This window comes from Fusarium oxysporum, chromosome 5, assembly GCF_000149955.1.
Source record: "Fusarium oxysporum f. sp. lycopersici 4287 chromosome 5, whole genome shotgun sequence".
Lineage (NCBI taxonomy): Eukaryota > Fungi > Ascomycota > Sordariomycetes > Hypocreales > Nectriaceae > Fusarium > Fusarium oxysporum.
Window position 1 is genome coordinate 4,530,094 of NC_030990.1, and position 15,239 is coordinate 4,545,332.

The 15,239-nt window shown below is 47.4% G+C and overlaps 8 protein-coding genes across 9 annotated transcripts; 2 read left to right on the forward strand and 6 right to left on the reverse strand.

The window, feature by feature from the left end:
- Window positions 1-40: 40 nt before the first annotated feature.
- FOXG_02525 (uncharacterized protein) lies at window positions 41-1,069 on the reverse strand (the record flags this gene model as incomplete). The annotated part of the gene is made up of 4 exons (XM_018379980.1): window positions 41-561; window positions 619-673; window positions 713-871; window positions 1,013-1,069. 4 exons carry the CDS (start codon window positions 1,067-1,069, stop codon window positions 41-43), a joined length of 792 nt encoding a protein of 263 aa, XP_018236135.1.
- A 531-nt stretch (window positions 1,070-1,600) lies between these two features.
- On the reverse strand, window positions 1,601-2,592 carry FOXG_18338 (uncharacterized protein; the record flags this gene model as incomplete). The annotated part of the gene is made up of 2 exons (XM_018398408.1): window positions 1,601-2,084; window positions 2,138-2,592. The coding sequence occupies 2 exons, from the start codon at window positions 2,590-2,592 to the stop codon at window positions 1,601-1,603; spliced, it is 939 nt and encodes a 312-aa protein (XP_018236136.1).
- Window positions 2,593-3,771: 1,179 nt separating this feature from the next.
- Window positions 3,772-4,316, forward strand: FOXG_02526 (uncharacterized protein; the record flags this gene model as incomplete). The annotated part of the gene is made up of 2 exons (XM_018379981.1): window positions 3,772-3,821; window positions 3,950-4,316. The coding sequence occupies 2 exons, from the start codon at window positions 3,772-3,774 to the stop codon at window positions 4,314-4,316; spliced, it is 417 nt and encodes a 138-aa protein (XP_018236137.1).
- A 348-nt stretch (window positions 4,317-4,664) lies between these two features.
- Window positions 4,665-4,784, forward strand: FOXG_18339 (uncharacterized protein; the record flags this gene model as incomplete). Its single annotated transcript, XM_018398409.1, has 1 exon — window positions 4,665-4,784. One exon carries the CDS (start codon window positions 4,665-4,667, stop codon window positions 4,782-4,784), a length of 120 nt encoding a protein of 39 aa, XP_018236138.1.
- Window positions 4,785-5,831: 1,047 nt separating this feature from the next.
- On the reverse strand, window positions 5,832-8,333 carry FOXG_02527 (uncharacterized protein). Of its 2 annotated transcripts, none has more exons than XM_018379983.1 (3): window positions 7,788-8,333; window positions 7,113-7,714; window positions 5,832-7,063 (listed from the first exon to the last, which is right to left on the reverse strand). In XM_018379983.1, exons 1-3 carry the CDS (start codon window positions 7,827-7,829, stop codon window positions 5,884-5,886), a joined length of 1,824 nt encoding a protein of 607 aa, XP_018236140.1. In that variant the 5' UTR covers window positions 7,830-8,333; the 3' UTR covers window positions 5,832-5,883. The 2 variants fall into 2 exon arrangements, with proteins under 2 accessions (XP_018236140.1, XP_018236139.1); XM_018379982.1 differs by having other exon boundaries at window positions 7,113-7,727.
- A 400-nt stretch (window positions 8,334-8,733) lies between these two features.
- On the reverse strand, window positions 8,734-10,669 carry FOXG_02528 (uncharacterized protein; the record flags this gene model as incomplete). Its single annotated transcript, XM_018379984.1, has 7 exons — window positions 8,734-8,972; window positions 9,030-9,395; window positions 9,446-9,550; window positions 9,604-9,790; window positions 9,840-10,082; window positions 10,138-10,288; window positions 10,335-10,669. The coding sequence occupies 7 exons, from the start codon at window positions 10,667-10,669 to the stop codon at window positions 8,734-8,736; spliced, it is 1,626 nt and encodes a 541-aa protein (XP_018236141.1).
- Window positions 10,670-11,608: 939 nt separating this feature from the next.
- On the reverse strand, window positions 11,609-13,171 carry FOXG_02529 (uncharacterized protein; the record flags this gene model as incomplete). Its single annotated transcript, XM_018379985.1, has 6 exons — window positions 11,609-11,795; window positions 11,846-11,941; window positions 12,088-12,728; window positions 12,780-12,869; window positions 12,922-12,960; window positions 13,019-13,171. The coding sequence occupies 6 exons, from the start codon at window positions 13,169-13,171 to the stop codon at window positions 11,609-11,611; spliced, it is 1,206 nt and encodes a 401-aa protein (XP_018236142.1).
- A 574-nt stretch (window positions 13,172-13,745) lies between these two features.
- FOXG_02530 (2,4-dihydroxyhept-2-ene-1,7-dioic acid aldolase) lies at window positions 13,746-14,714 on the reverse strand (the record flags this gene model as incomplete). The annotated part of the gene is made up of 4 exons (XM_018379986.1): window positions 13,746-14,008; window positions 14,061-14,296; window positions 14,347-14,498; window positions 14,565-14,714. 4 exons carry the CDS (start codon window positions 14,712-14,714, stop codon window positions 13,746-13,748), a joined length of 801 nt encoding a protein of 266 aa, XP_018236143.1.
- Window positions 14,715-15,239: the final 525 nt, after the last annotated feature.

Below are 15,239 nucleotides of genomic sequence, written 5' to 3' on the forward strand. Positions count from 1 at the left end.
CAGGGAGTTAGCGTTATATAACAATCTTGCCGTGTGCTTTTTAAGTTGAACCATTCGTCGACTTTGATGAAGGGGCATTCTCAACCATTTCTACAGCAGCCAAGCATTTTGCTGCAGCGCCCGCGATCAACCCTGAATCTTGCTGGCACAGCATGAACCGCACACCCAATGTATGAATAGCCCAGTCGTGAATATCAGGCGTACCATAGATACCCGCAAGACCCATAACCTTTCCATACTTCCTGCATGCTTTGCTCACCCGCATCAAAGCCTGGCGAAATCTGTCGCTGCGAAAATCGGCAGGGGCACCAAGCTCGATAGCCAAGTCATTGGACCCAATTAGCACAACGTCGACTCCCTCTACGGCGGCGATCTCCTCTACTCTTTGGACGGCCCCCTCGTTCTCTATCATGACGAACACTGATGACGCGTGCTCGTTGGTCTCTCGAATCACATCGGCTTGAGGGTAGGACTTAAGGGATAGTGTGGGTAGTTGGCCGGTGATTGAGCGACAGCCTTGAGGAGGATATTTCGAGATGGCCACGGCTGCCTTTGCTTCATCTGGGGGGAGTGTATGTTAGTAGAACAGATAAACCATCCAGATAACATGTTGCTCACCCGAGTTTTGTACATGAGGAAAGATTATTCCCATGGCACCTGCGTCGAGGACTTTCTGGACGAATCCATTGCCGCATTGATGTGGCACTCGTACAAATGGTGTTATACCGAGAGCAAGTCCGGCGCCACATAGCTTGCCAGCGTCGTAGAGAGAAAGTGTTGAGTGTTCCAAATCGATGAAAAGGCTATCGAAGTTTGCGTTCTTGGCTAGTTGTACTACTTGGGGGTTTGCGACGAGTCGTACACCAAGGGCCTAAACGTTGACGGTATTAGCACTGAGCAGGACGTATTATTACATAGTATCAAGAGTACCCGTTATAGAACGTGGAAGTTACATATTACTATGCTCCAGCGGAGGGTTATGGTAAGATAGCGCCTGGGGATGCATTCATACCTTGCAGAGCTGCCCGTTGGCGACCCTTGTCTTGAGGGAATTCTGACAAGCGAGCATTTTGCTAGACTGAAATATGAATTGCACCGAATCTGAACGTCTGGCCTATAAGTTGACCAATACCGGTGGGCTGGCTGCCCTTGCTTTATCTAGCTGGTAGGTCGGTCTGCTCGGGGCTTGCGGTCCCCAAACGAGTTTCGGGGACCACTCTCCGGCTCGGGGCCCACTCCCCGAACACCAGATGCGGCCCTCGGCAATCGTTGCCACAGTGGGTAATGTGTTCATGCAGGTCTTTTAAAACGCTACTTATCCATAGAGATATCGGATACTGATGTTCGGGTCACACAGCGAGTATCGTGAGAAGTCTTGGTTCAGTCTGTGGTCAAGCTGTCTATCTATACATAGCTTATGTGGGCATCGCACTCTTCATTAGTTTAGGTGAGGGTATCATTACATTCGCGCTAAACTCCTATATTAAAAAAAGGTGAATTGGTCAATTCACCATTACAATAGACGATAGGGTTACTAGAGATAAATATTTTCATTTTGCAAATCATTAGCAAACTCGTTTTAGGCAACAAAACATTTCCCCTACCCTCTCCCGAACTCAACATATCTCGGACTCCTCAGAGGGGGCCCGCTTGGCGTACTCTCTAACGCATAGACGAACCCCTCATAGTTCACTCCATTCTCTGACCTAACTCCCAAATAATCTCCAAATCGCTCCTCACAAGTATTGCTCAGTTCAGGATAATACACAGTTTGCGTCAGGATTCCCTCCGAAGTGACAACGCCCAGGGCACCGCTCGGATTCAAGGTCCCGCCGCCGAACGCAATAGCGAGTCCGACATCACCACATTCCCTACTAGTGTAGAAATTCGGGAACGCGAAGGCGAAGCTGGGGTTCCAGATCTGCCACTGTTTAGGTTTGGGAAGGCTCGGAAAGCTCCCCACGTCTACTTGCACAATTTGGACGTGAGGGTTGGCGAATCCGCCCCCGGAGCCTGCGTTCCAAGCGAACCAGGCTTCGTTGGTGCGGCGTCGTGTGGCACCGATAATGTTGTTGGCCGAATTGCTAAACAGCCAATTTTTCGTTTTGTCCGCTGGACTGGACACGCGGAGACGAACTTGGAGATGTCTGTGGGCCAATGATCGATCGAGACGTCGATCCAGGCGTAGCTTGTTGACGATTCTGACCACTTAAAAACACGGATGGCTTTTCCCAGATCAGAGTGTCCAGCCCAGAAGGCATCGGCACCGGGATTCTGGGCAAGGCGGGAACCTTGAGCGACTGCCCCGTCATTCGCATTTGTTTGCCAATAAGTATAGGAACCGACCACGTTGACGGCCGAAATGGGAACCCGGAAGACCATAAGGCCAGATGTTGGTCCGTAGAAAGTGGCGCTGATATAGAGTTGGGTGTTACCGACACCGAGTTCTCCATAGTCAAGCCAGCCGCCTGATGAAAGTATATCCGTATAAATATATAATCGTATACCTGTAGCAACCACGTCGTCGGGGTGCAACGTTATCAGCCGAAGCTTGTTGACGTTCTTAGTGTCGTTCGTCGCGACGTACTGCATAAGCCAAACGAAACGGTCGATTGACGGGATGTACTGTACAACTTGGTCGCAGCAAAATCCTGCATCGGTAGCGGGATTCGCAGGTCCTGCGTAGACGGTTGGATCTATGGTGTTGAACGTGGCTCGACCCCGTGTGATCACGGGGTTATGTGGGGCGGGGTACGGCTCAGAGGGCCCTGGTGTCTTAGAGATAGGTCAGCCGGCTCTTACAATCCCTACTATCTGGGACATCCGACCTCCTAGGACTAAATTTCACTTTATGCAATGCTTCTCTTTGCATTTGATTGGTACTCTGAGCCTAAGCGTGGTATCCGTGGCTTTCGTATTTTTTTGTAGATGCTCGATAGCGTGGCGTAACACCCATGCCCAGAACCAGTGGCAAGTACAATAAAAATATAAAGATTACATGTGGACTGACTTTATATGATAATGTGAGAATTATTTATGTGTGGATAGTGTATGCTAAACCTGCTGAGGATCCGACGGAGCCTTCTGCTCTACATCACACATAATTGACAGCGCTGGGACAAAAAGCAGAGGCTTGTAAAAGGAGTGCAAAGAGAGATATTTGCTTTTGATATGTGACGATTAGATAAGTGTTGTTACACACTGATTCTCACAAGATCACATCAACAGCGAGGAGTGGCCGTGTGAAACCTACAAAGACGGAATCATAATCACACCACCGTAAGTATACACTAAGCCGTGAATGCTTAATGAAAGTCAGTGGCAGAACGGGATTGGCGGGAAATCTTTACGATACCTCCTGACTCTGTCCTCTTTCTTCTATTTAGCTGCTTGTATTCGATGATGGATCCTTTCACGTTCAGAGTAAACCTTTGCATTACTTTAAGTAGCATGGCACTAGTTTTCGCTCCTGCACCGAAATCCATTTCCCTCATGACTAGGGACGCACTGTGACTGTTAAGGTGCCCAATGTAGTAAACCATAATCCGATTGGTTTATGTTGGTATTTGTGGCTGGGCGGAACTTACTGAGCGTAGGTTGCGAATCACGTCTGATTACATCTAGAAGTATTCTTGAGTAATTAATTTGTATTGAAAGCTAGCAAGCTAAGTAGGCGTAGGATTGTGGAACACGCGACTGTGTATATGCTACCTCTTGTTATACGGGAGCGACGTTGAAAATTCTCTATTCCTTTGAGGTAGCGGTATGGTAATGTCGCTCCTAGAGGTTGGAGTGATCCTTGGGTGTCGCTTCTTCCATGAGTATATATCTAATAAATCCCTAGGCCACTGCTTTGTCCCTGCTTACTGACCTTAATTGGCAGAGGGAAGTCATCAGGTGAGCCAAGAAGCGCCATCATGGTACTCGACTGACTGCCATTCACACGCAGCATTACCAACTTGGGCATCCTCTTCGTCACCGACAGGGTTGCAGGAGCCAGAGAGATATACCACGCTCTGAGGTCGACCGGTGTTGCGGCTGTCACTTCTTGGTCTGCTTCTGGATATCTAAAGAATGTAATTCGCCCGGCTCAAAAAGGAGTTCGGCCGGACAACAGATTGAAGGATGGCGGCTTCGAGAAAGTCTCCATCTCTGAAGCCACTGTCCACTACGGGGCAACCTCAATGGATAACCTCTCAAAACTGCTGCTAGACTCGTTCGAGACGATTTGGAAAGACTGGTCGGAAGAAGACCAAGAGAGGTTCCGAACTCCTCACGTGGTAAAATGGAGGCAACGTCACGACAGTACACTATGAATAACGGAAGGTCTAGGGTTGGCATCCCTAAAGCTGCTATAATTGCTGACTGTAAGTAGGAAAAGATTTAAAGTATTTAATTTATATATTTCAAGTAATTTATATTATAAATAAACTCAAAAGATATAATTCCTAATAGTTTATAAAATAGCAATTTACTTAATCTTTTATAATTCTTAACTTAGAGGTAATAATTAGTAATATACCTAGGCTTACTGAGCCTTTGAGAAAGAACATTTTAGCTGCACAGCTACTTTTACAGCCTTGTTTTTTGTTGTCAGCTTTCCCCTCAGCGCCCTCATCTTTCTTCTCAACTACCTATGCATCTCGTGCTGTCCGAGGCTTCAAATGGACCCACTGAGCGCGATAGCTTCCGTTGCGGGGATCGCCACAGCCGTAGGCGAGGCTGTCAAAATCATTGGTTCTTGTATCACGGCAGCCAAGGACGCACCTAAGATCGCGACCTAACACTCCTCGGAGGCTCTTGCGACCCAGATTACCCTCTCTGCTCTAGGGCAACTCGCCGACAGCTGTTCCACCGAAAATGCAAACTACGCGTCCCTAATCCAGGCGGATCAACTCATCGCAGTGCTCACCGATGGGGTCGAGATATTTTCAGATCTCGCAGTAATGCTGCAGATACTCCCACCGCTTGAACCGGTGAGCCCGGGTGGGCGTTTATGGTCGCCAATGCAATCGGTTAGAAAGAAGGGTTCCTTAGCTGCCTTATTAGCCAGGCTGCAGGCCTTCAAATTATCTATTAACTGCATTCTGAACATTCTCCAGAGATGTGTCGTCCAACTATTTGCACTTGGCTGACGTTTACAAGTAGCTGCTGACTGGAGAGTAAAAAAAGTGATTTCCAAGCCAGAGCAGAAAATAACCAGCAGCAGTTGTTATTGGCCGTGGAAACTATCTTGGAAAGCAACCATGATCTATGTAAGAGAATGTTATGCATAGGGTGACTAACTTGGTTGTAGTAGGTGAAGGGTTAATTGCGTGATATAAGAAGAGATAGTTTTATTAGTGAGATAATTAATGGAATTGAAGTTGTATCAAGTGCACTCACAGTGCAAGTCACGATTAGTCAGAAAGAATGGATTTAGCGGAGATAACAAAGTTTCCTCTTCTTACCTCCAACCTCTTCTACTTTTTATCGACTGCCGGTGCGAAAATACCAAGTTATAGTATTGTCACTAAAGTTTATACGATGGGAGCAAGTCGTATGGCTGTAGTCCCGTAGTGAATAGGCGTAAGGAGTCGACATAGCAGCTTCTCCAGTTGCGTGATTACCAATCATCTAACAACAGGACGTCAACTCCATTTCTGACAAATGGATATTTGCTTTGCTGTTTCAGAAGGGTAAATAGATAACCGGAGACATAGATAAGTGTGTATCAAGACCGAAGCAATGCCTTCTACGATTTAAGCATTCACTCCTTTGAATGCCGAACTTGATCTACGGTAAACTGTTGGAATGCTTCTTACCTATAAGGATACAGTGGGATAAAAGGATCCAGTATACAATAAAGGTTTAACAGAGTACATTTTATATTTATTACCTAAACTATGCCTCCGGGTTGCGAAAGATTTCCTCGCAGTTGGCATCAAACCTCAAGTTAAACAGCCTAGCTCCCTGCATGAACTTGGCCATCTTCTCAAACTCGTGGTTCGGGCTGAACAACATCTCTACCAACTCGGTAGCTTCCTTCTCACCAAACTTCGGTATCGACTTGTCCACAAGCCTCCGGCATTTTCGAGCTTTCAACACATGCCCTTCGCACAGTTTCAGTAAAGATTGAAACTTTCCAGCCAGGCGCTCTCCTGATTCTACGAAACATTCAACCAGCTCTCTCTTCTCAATGTTCCGTATTTTGATGACAGTCTCATTGGCTCTTTTAGTCTTGCCCGCTAATTGAATCAGTAGCAGCCACAGATCGCCAGCTATTTCGGGTACTGGAGTTCCCGGTCCGTAGATATGAACCGTCCAGTCGTAAATCCACTTTCCAATGCTATTTGCATCGAAAACACTTCCAAACAAGAGTACGGGTTCTTCTTCTGGATCCCAATGCTTGAGGGAGGAGCTGGCAGAAATCCCATGCTTTTTCATGTATATTACTTTGTCGATTTTGATCTGTCCGGCATTGTTCTTATCAGAGGGATCTTTCGTCGTCGATTGTGATATTGATTGGTTTTTGGTAAGCGATAAGGTCTTTGTAGTCGTCGTCCCATAAGCCCCAAGCTCGGATTGTGCCAATGTCTCGAATTTGATGTACGTCGTTGAACCTGAATGACTGGGTTGAGCTGTGTCAGTCTTTGAGTGGCTCCCTTGCTCAATACGTTCTGTATACTCTCCCCTAACTGAGCTTTGACCCAGAAACCTTTTAGCCAACTGGTCGAAAGATTCAACCTGAATGGCTTGGAATGGAACTTGAGGTTTCCCGGTACGCCTTCTTTTTGAGATAATATGCACTCTCACGAGTCCTTGAACATCTCCGTCATCAGAATCAGAGTCTGAGCCCGAGGAACCGCGTTTTCTCTTTGGTCCCATTTGAGCTTTGCGTCGTTTTGGTTGGTGACATTTTTCGCATGTCTCGATATCCTCACAGTCGGCATTTTCAGGACCTCTTCGTCGTTTGAGGCGTACTGAAAAAGATGTCTCGCCATGTAAAGCCGTTGGAGCAGATGGTAGTGATTCGTCGTTGTCAACCTCTACAACTCTTGTAAAGAACCTTTTACACTTTTGACTAATAAAATCGGTTAGCAGACGCCGAGACAGAAACTGGTCATACATACCACTCTACTTCGACCCCGGTCTCACCATCTGAAGGTGTATGGCAGAAGGGACAACTGGATCCTGCCTTTTCACCAGTAATCTCTGCCTCTGCTTCTTTGCACATAAGGCTCATATTGACTCTTTGATACGGCAAGAATGCGCTTTCCCACGGCATTGACCAATCAACCTCACGGTGCGTAATGTCTTCTTGGAGCGAGTAGAGCTTGCGCTGTACTCGGCGAGCACCTTTCTTTCCTTTGAATCGTTGGTTGAGTATGAACTCAAAAGCCTCCCATGACGTGATGGTTTTGAGGTGTATGGGAAACGTCCTCCCAGTAATGTCTTCCAACACGAAGTGTTCATCGCTGGGTCCCCTATCTAAACGCATAATCACGGTCCGTATACTGCTCAAGTCTCCTGTGATTGCAGTCATCATGGCGATGATGTGGGCAGTTGATCTTTTGAGATTTGCGCCAAGCTGAGAAACAAGGTCCAACTTGGTAATGATTCGTCGTCCTAACAGCCCCAAATAGCCCTTTATCGACGCTGCTGATTGGTGTACCATGGCGGCTGTACGAATTTCGCCGTCGGATCGTTCTCTGATTAGAGTATCGTGGTTTCTCTGCAAAACCCGCCTGTTAAAGTCAAAAAGAACTCAGCAAGCGATGGGATCCAACATGTACGGTACTACTCACATCGTAGTCACTTCGAGTAACATTTTGAGCGTCATGGTGCATCCAACCACTTCATCACAGAACTTCTCGACTTCCTTTTCATTGAGCCTCCACTGAACCTTTCGCCTGATATCTTTCAAAGCATTGCCACCACCCGAGACACTGTTACCTAATCTCAGCTCATATTTGCGAATGTGACCGAGAAACGCTTCCAAGCAGCTTCGGATCTGGCCAACAGCACTGAGAGCTATTTTTGAAAGACCTTCGAGGGATTGCGTCAGCTGGGGGTCTTCGTAGACTTGCTGGACAGCTTCGAGCGTCTGATGGAGGGTGTTGAGCCTTTGAACTAGATCGCGATATTGTTTGGCTGAGCCCCGACAATCGTCAAGGGCGGCGACAATGTCTTTGATTAGAAGGGCGATTGTAATAAAGTCACCGACAGAGCCGAAACTTAGCCCAAAGTCCATCGCTGGCTTCAATCGGTGGCTAACCGAGCTATGGGTTCTTCGGTTTCCTATCGATCAGGTCGAGGGAATTGAGGCTGGGGACTGCGACGAAGAATTGAAGGTGAGAAAATGGAATAGAAGCGGGGTTCAATGAGGCCGCCCTGTAAGGCAGAATGGTAGGCTGTGCTATTGCCAAGAACGGAAATGTGAGTAGTAATTGGCCGAGCTCAGCCTCTTTTTCAGGAGTTGGGATTTTAGTAAGAACCTAGGCTTTATATAAGTATTAATAGATATAATTTATATACTAAAGGTAATCTAAGAGGATTATTAAAGTAATTAGTTTCAACTTATATCTCTAACTAAGTTTCTTTTAATGCCATAGATTTATGCCATAACAGACTGGAAGCTGGTCGAGAAGGTCTTGTCCCCAAGTTCCTACGTTTAACAAATGCCATCAAAGGATAGTTTTCAAGTAAAGAGATGGATCTTGATTGTCGTATATCAAGAACTAAAGGTGGCTTCTATCGCTTGAACTTGTCAAGAACATTCTTCCACAGTCCGCCCTCCCAATGCACTTCGTCCGGTCTCTCCGTTTCTTCCCACTCCCGTCTACCTGTGTTGAGGTCCACATCTGAAGCGGACCAAAAAGTAGTCTTCTTTGAGATCTTCCACCAAACAAAATTGAAAATGAAAATCACGGTACCGAGGTACTTGAGAACAAAAACCTCGGGCTTGAAATGGGGGATAAAAGCATCGTAACCTATAGTATCCCAGTTAGCGATAGATCTTATTTCCCGATAGAACAGATGGTTCTTACCATTGAAGACAATCACCAGAAGAGAGATGAATAGTGAAAAGTATGAGCCGTATGGCTGTAGAAACCCAACATAGGGCATATCAGCTGAGACGATTCCTTGCGACTTCAATGCTTGTCGAAAACGGATGTGAGAAATTAGAATAGCAACCCAATTAAGAACAGCAAAAACCGTCACAAGGCTGACAAAGTAGCCAAAAACTGTCGAAGAAGACTTGCTGGCGTTCATGTACCCCAAGCAGATGAACAACGACGTGATACCGACAGCGAATATCGGGTTGCCGTTTTCGCGCGCTTTGGCAAAGATGCGAGGCGCTTGTCCATCTTTGGCGAGACCGTAGAGAGACCGAGAGGCGCAATAGATGTCTGCTAACATTAATCCAAGTACATGGAACACGCTGAGAGACGAGTTGGCATACCTGAGCTTGCGGCACTTAGAGTGAACACTAAAAGGCATCCGTTGATAATGTCGGCGAAGATGGGGACACCACCTAGGGTCACGGCAACGACGAAGGGTGAAGCGGCTAGAATGGGCATGTTAACCAGCTGATCGACTAGAATCATCTGAGAAACTTACCTCCACTCGTCTTTTGCTTAGTGGCGCCAATAAGTTGCTCATTATCATAGGGAACGGCCATGCCAAGTACCAAGACGCCAAGGATATAGAAACAGGCGATTCTCCAGAACGTCTGCTTGACAGCTCGAGGGACGTTCTTCCGCGGGTTTGGGGTCTCGCCGAAAGTCATGCCTACGACTTCAGTGCCCTATTCATCTTATCAGTAAAGCGTCCTGGGAAATCACAAATCTACATACCGTGAAACCAAAGCACGCTTGGCAACAACAGGCCCAGAAACCGAGGAATCGTCCCTTGGGCCCCTCAAGCAGGTACTCGGCAAATGCTCCAGGGTCTTGCCAGTACCGAAAGCCGGATCGATGGTGGTTCGGACCGCCACCCATGGCAACCACGAAAGTGGTGATTATCAGAGTCGTCATGATGAGGACCTTGGCAAAGCCAAGCCAGAACTCGGTCTCGCCGAAGCTGTTGACATGAAGAATCTAGAGCCTTGTTAGATACAATGAGAACACTGGCTGAGGCTTTCAGGCTGCTTACGTTGACAGTTACAATAGCGACGCCAAAAATGGTGATCCAGATGGCCACGTTCAGATCTGGTCTCCAGAATTGGATGACCAGCCCAGCAGCCGTAAGGTTTGTCGGCGTGGCTATGATGTACTTGAAGAAGTAGTTCCAGCCAGTTGCGAAACTATACCATGTCAGTTCGGAAGTTTCCGCAGGAGAAATCATCGTACCCGAGAGCTGGATCAACCATGCGCGTCGCGTAACCTCCGAATCCCTTATTCATGGGAAGAAAAGTCGCCATCTCTCCAATAGCAGTCATGACGAAGAAGACCGTGATCCCTATGAGGATATACGCAATCAAGAGACTGCCTGGCCCGCCTCTGGACAAAGCACTGCCTGTACCGATCACAAGTCCTGTGCCGATTGCACAAGCAATCGAGAACATGAAGACCTGATGTGGCTTGAAGTCCCTTCGTAGTTCGTTAGGCTGAGCCATTTCGCCCTGCCTTTGCGATTCGACCAGGCCAAGGTCGTTGGTCTTTTCTTTCTCAAACGATTCAGTCATTGTAAAACAGGCCTTGCAGTGTCTTTTGGTTGTTGAGTCGCTGTTGAGTAAAAGCTGTTAATGCGTCCGACATGTCGGCCTTTATCAAAAAGATTCGATTCTAGACCAAACCTTTTTAATCTTAGTAGCAGCCACCGAACCTTATCATGGCCTCGGTCCTGCTCACCGAGGTGGGTGCTTGTCATGTCTTCCACCCAGTCTTACCCCATGATACCCCACAAGCTATCAAAGAATGGCTCCAAGTCTAGGATCGAGTCAGGCGACTAAATGAGGCTCGATATCATTTGGAACGCGTGGCAAAAATGGAAAGGAGTTTTTTACCCCACAATGATAAGCCTGGGGAGGTAAGACCGTTGCCCAGTGCCGAGACCTCGGAGAGTGCTCGCCGATGCGATGGGCCGGTTAATTTGTAGTCATCTGCAGCATGGCGGGATATACGCGCTTTCTAGCCCACAGAAGCTTTTCGGAGTATCGGACCAATATCTGAATACCCAGGCACCTACCGGAGTCTCTTGTTGTCACACGAACATTATTCAACAACCCCGGCTATCGGCAGGCCACAAATATGGCGAACAAGCCAGCCCGATCTATGTCATTCTCGGAGCTGGAGTAGTCGGATTGACTACTATACTGGAGATAAAGAGACAACATCCTTCTAGCAATGTAGTATTCTCATCAGAAATATCCCAGGAGACTCCGCCTCTACATGCGCATCAGCCTGGGCTGGCGGGAACTAGATTTATAATGCAACTGGCAATGGGCCTTAGGCGTAGTATGATAGACGGGATACAGGTCAGTTGTTACAGCCGAAAGCTTGTACCAATATCCAGATGCAAATGGGAAATTATAGCCTTGCAGAATAGTCTTGTAACAGAAGAATATAGTCATAGTAGTACACTAATGCTGTCCTTCGGTTGTTCCTGTCCCGGCCTGAAGCATCTAAAGAGCTGCCCTTGTCTGTATGCCCTGCCCGATCTCCTCATGTATGACCTCATCTAATGAATCCGCCACTCTCTTGATATTACTCTGGTTGAGCCCTGAAATGTTGATGCGACCGCTTGGTGGAAGGTAGATATGATGCTGGTCGATGAGTTTCTGGCACTGTTGAGGACTAAGGTCCAGGTATCTATCGGGAATTAGCACAGGTCTTCAACGTTGAGCATAGATTCCACTTACGAGAAGAGCCCATTCTCTCTCAAAATATGGTTCCAATCTCCCGGTGTCTTGTAAAAGTCAGTTCTTAGACCTGCATCGATCATGTTGTTGACCAACCTTCAAGACTTGAGTCAATCTGTGATGCAATTGTTTGCGGAGATGCTTCAGCCGATGCTGCATCACGCACAGCTCTTCAACCCTGCGAAGTGTCTTCGTTAGCATCCATTTGCTCTACTTGGTCTTGCCACAAGACAAGGGCTTACCACTCAGTAGTGAGCTGACCAGATTCCAATACCAGAGTGGCCAAGCGGCTACCATATGCAGGAGAAGACGAAAACTCCCAGCGTATTAAGCATCGGAGTCTATCTTGAACCACCGCTGCTGTCTCGGGGCTTGAGCATACAGCATGTAGGGCACCGCATCGTTCGCCATACAAAGCAAAGTTCTTAGAGAACGACTGGCATACAAACATGTCAAGGCCCAAAGTAGCGAAATGTCTGATTGCATAAGCATCCTCCTCAATGCCATTGCCCAATCCTTGATACGCAATGTCAAAAAAGACAAAGTGACAGTATTCTTTCAGCACCGCACCAAGTTCTTGCCACTGTTCTCTCGTGGGGTCGGCACCTGTAGGGTTATGACAACAGGCTTGCAGGATAAAGACGCTTCGAGGGGGTGCAATTAGCGCTGCTGAGATGATGGAGGAGAAGTCGATGGTTCGTGTCTGGAAGTCGAAGTATGGGTATTCGATCACTTCGAGGCCGACGAGTTCGAACATTGGCTTATAGTTACCCCAGGTAGGGGTGCCGATGTAGACTTGTGGACGGGGAGAGATGGATTGGCTCAGGGCTAGGGCAGCGAGGTGGTTGGCTCCCGTACCAGAGATGGTCTGAACTGACGCGATCTGGGAACTGTTAGCGAGCTGTTGTCAGTACTGCAAGGGGTGAGGACTTACGCTGCCAGACTGCAGGAGCTTGCAGTCTTGTCCGAACAAAAGACGGGCAGCATGGTTCAAGAACCGCTGGTTTCCTATTGTGATCTCATACTATCATAGTATTAGATGTGACGAGAAAAATATGTCCAGAAAGCAAACTCACGTCATGACCAGGATCATTCTCAGCCAAGATTGTCTTTGCCTAAAGTTACAAACGCGAGTCAGTGCTCATCCACCTCACTCCATTGCATCGTGTATACCTTTGCGACAGAGCCGAGCTGACTGTAGAGGCCACTTTCGTTTCTGTAGATACCAACGCCAAGATCAACCTTATCGGGGGACGTATCCTGGTCGGCCGCACGCTTCAGAAAGTACATGGGGTCATCGGGACCCTTTCGAAACGAGGAGAACATGTTGAGGGATGTGTAGAGTGCTAGTATCGGGTAAAGCTATTGTGAAAAGAACGGCCAAGGGTATACGCCACGCATGCTTATAAGTCGATAAGAAACGATAGGATTGGATTTTTCTGGGCGAATATAGAGAGACACGGAGAGGTAACACCGAGATTTGGCATTGTAGCCGCAATGGCCGAGGTGGTTGCTCGGTGGGCTGGACCGGGCGCATCCCTGGAACTTTGCTCGGTTGGCCTCACCGAGTCAAGAAAATTCGTATCAGCAGCCACAATCTACTAAGGGCCGATGGAGAACCTTCGGATCGAGTTGGTCTACACCCATAGCACCATAAGTGTCAGTAAATTGCTTTTCGGGGAAACAATTCATTCTCGGCACGTTTCTGCAAGGCTCATTCGTAGCCCGATTTGTCGCATCTACACCAGGACTTTCGATCAAATGAGAAGAGTCGAATTCTCTAGGAACAACGCATTCAAGTAGTATTAAATTAAGGCAGTTAGACTCAAGTACTCCATATAATTACAAGATGTTGATAACCAAGATTAATTATAGCCTCATTGATTACGGTCTCTACTTTCTATCCCCTTGCAGCCTTAAGTTCTGCAGCATACCAATTCTGAATCGCCCTAACATCATAACTTAAAGCAACTGTATCAAACACATCCAAATGCTCCTTACATAAAGCTCCAGAGTTCGACAACCGAGCCACCCACTTTCCGTGCTTTCTAGCAGCTTCCACGATCTTGTCAATGGCATCTAGAAACTCGGGCTCATCACCCTTGGCCGGGACATAGCCGAGGAGAGAGAAAGCCAGATCATTGGGCCCGATAAAGACCATATCTTGACTGGAGTTAGCTCTGAACACATGGTGGGGAATTTGTTGGTGGCTTACCAACGCCTGGCACAGCACAGATAGCGTCGACGTTATCTACTCCTTGCCGCGATTCAATCTGAACGCACACAATAGTCGTCTCATTGGCCGTCTTGACATATGTCGCAATATCGACGTTGTGAGCAAACCCCGCAAATGGTGATCCTTGTCCCCGGAGACCTTGCGGTGGAAATTTGGAGTACTTTACTACCTCACTTGCTTCTTCGGCAGTGTTAACTTGAGGTAGAATGATACCACTAGAGATATCAGTAGGAAGAATTAGTGGTTCAGTATGCGAGCAACTTACTGTGCACCACTGTCAAGAGCTCTCTTGATAAGGTCAGGGTGGGTCATTCTTAGACGGACAAGAGGCGAGACACCGGCGGCGGCAATGGCAGCGGTGGCGTCATGCATGGAGTCATCGCTAATATGACCGTGTTCGCAATCAATGATGACAGCCTGGAGAAAGCGTCAGGGAATATCATCCAAGCATAAATCAGCTAAACGTATGGGTAGGAAGCTTACATCGACTCCAGTGGAAGCAACAATCTGAGCTGTCCGGAGAGACGGTAGGCCCAAAAAGGTCATGATGGGTTTTCCATTGGTGTGTAGTGCATTCAACATGCGTAGTTGCGGGTTGCGCACTGGGGCAGTGATTGTTGATGCTCGTACCATGGCGAGAAGTGTTAATTGGGCAGAAGGGGGATTATTTCTCGAACACAAAATTGTTAACTGAACGGAATTATACTACAATTCGATTACGTTCGGTATTGGTACTTATCAGGGAATATTAACGCTGTACAACTGGTTTTCCTAGAGAAGTGACAATGCAGCTATTTCGGGGCGTGGGGCCGAGTTCCCTTTCGCGTCTGCCCCGAAAGCTGATGCCGAGGGACCGAGCTAACGCTAGGTCAGGGTCGCTATGGCAAAAGACTCCTCGTGACGAACTGTGAAATGTAATGGGCTCGTGGTGAAGCATGCAGGAGTTGATCTTTGCAAATATTGCTCCTAGGTCTGTGGCCTTGCCATGTTTTTTTTGAGAGGTGCAGAAACCTCTGTGACTTTGAATTTAGATTTAAACCTTGATTCATTGAATGGTTTCGGATGTCACAGATAAAACAATATTACTTTATGAGTATAATTAGCTAGACTCTCCATATGCAAGAACACCGTAATCAATACAGAAGGACTCAATCAGAG

What these genes read in the sequence shown, in the direction of transcription:
- FOXG_02527 (XM_018379982.1), bottom strand. Translation starts at nt 8,233, where the DNA reads ATGGACTTTGGGCTAAGTTTCGGCTCTGTCGGTGACTTTATTACAATC. An exon ending in TTACTCGAAGTGACTACGAT is followed by an intron (nt 7,728 to 7,787) that starts GTGAGTAGTACC and finishes TGACTTTAACAG; the next exon opens with GCGGGTTTTGCAGAGAAACC. An exon ending in ACCGGGGTCGAAGTAGAGTG is followed by an intron (nt 7,064 to 7,112) that starts GTATGTATGACC and finishes CGATTTTATTAG; the next exon opens with TCAAAAGTGTAAAAGGTTCT.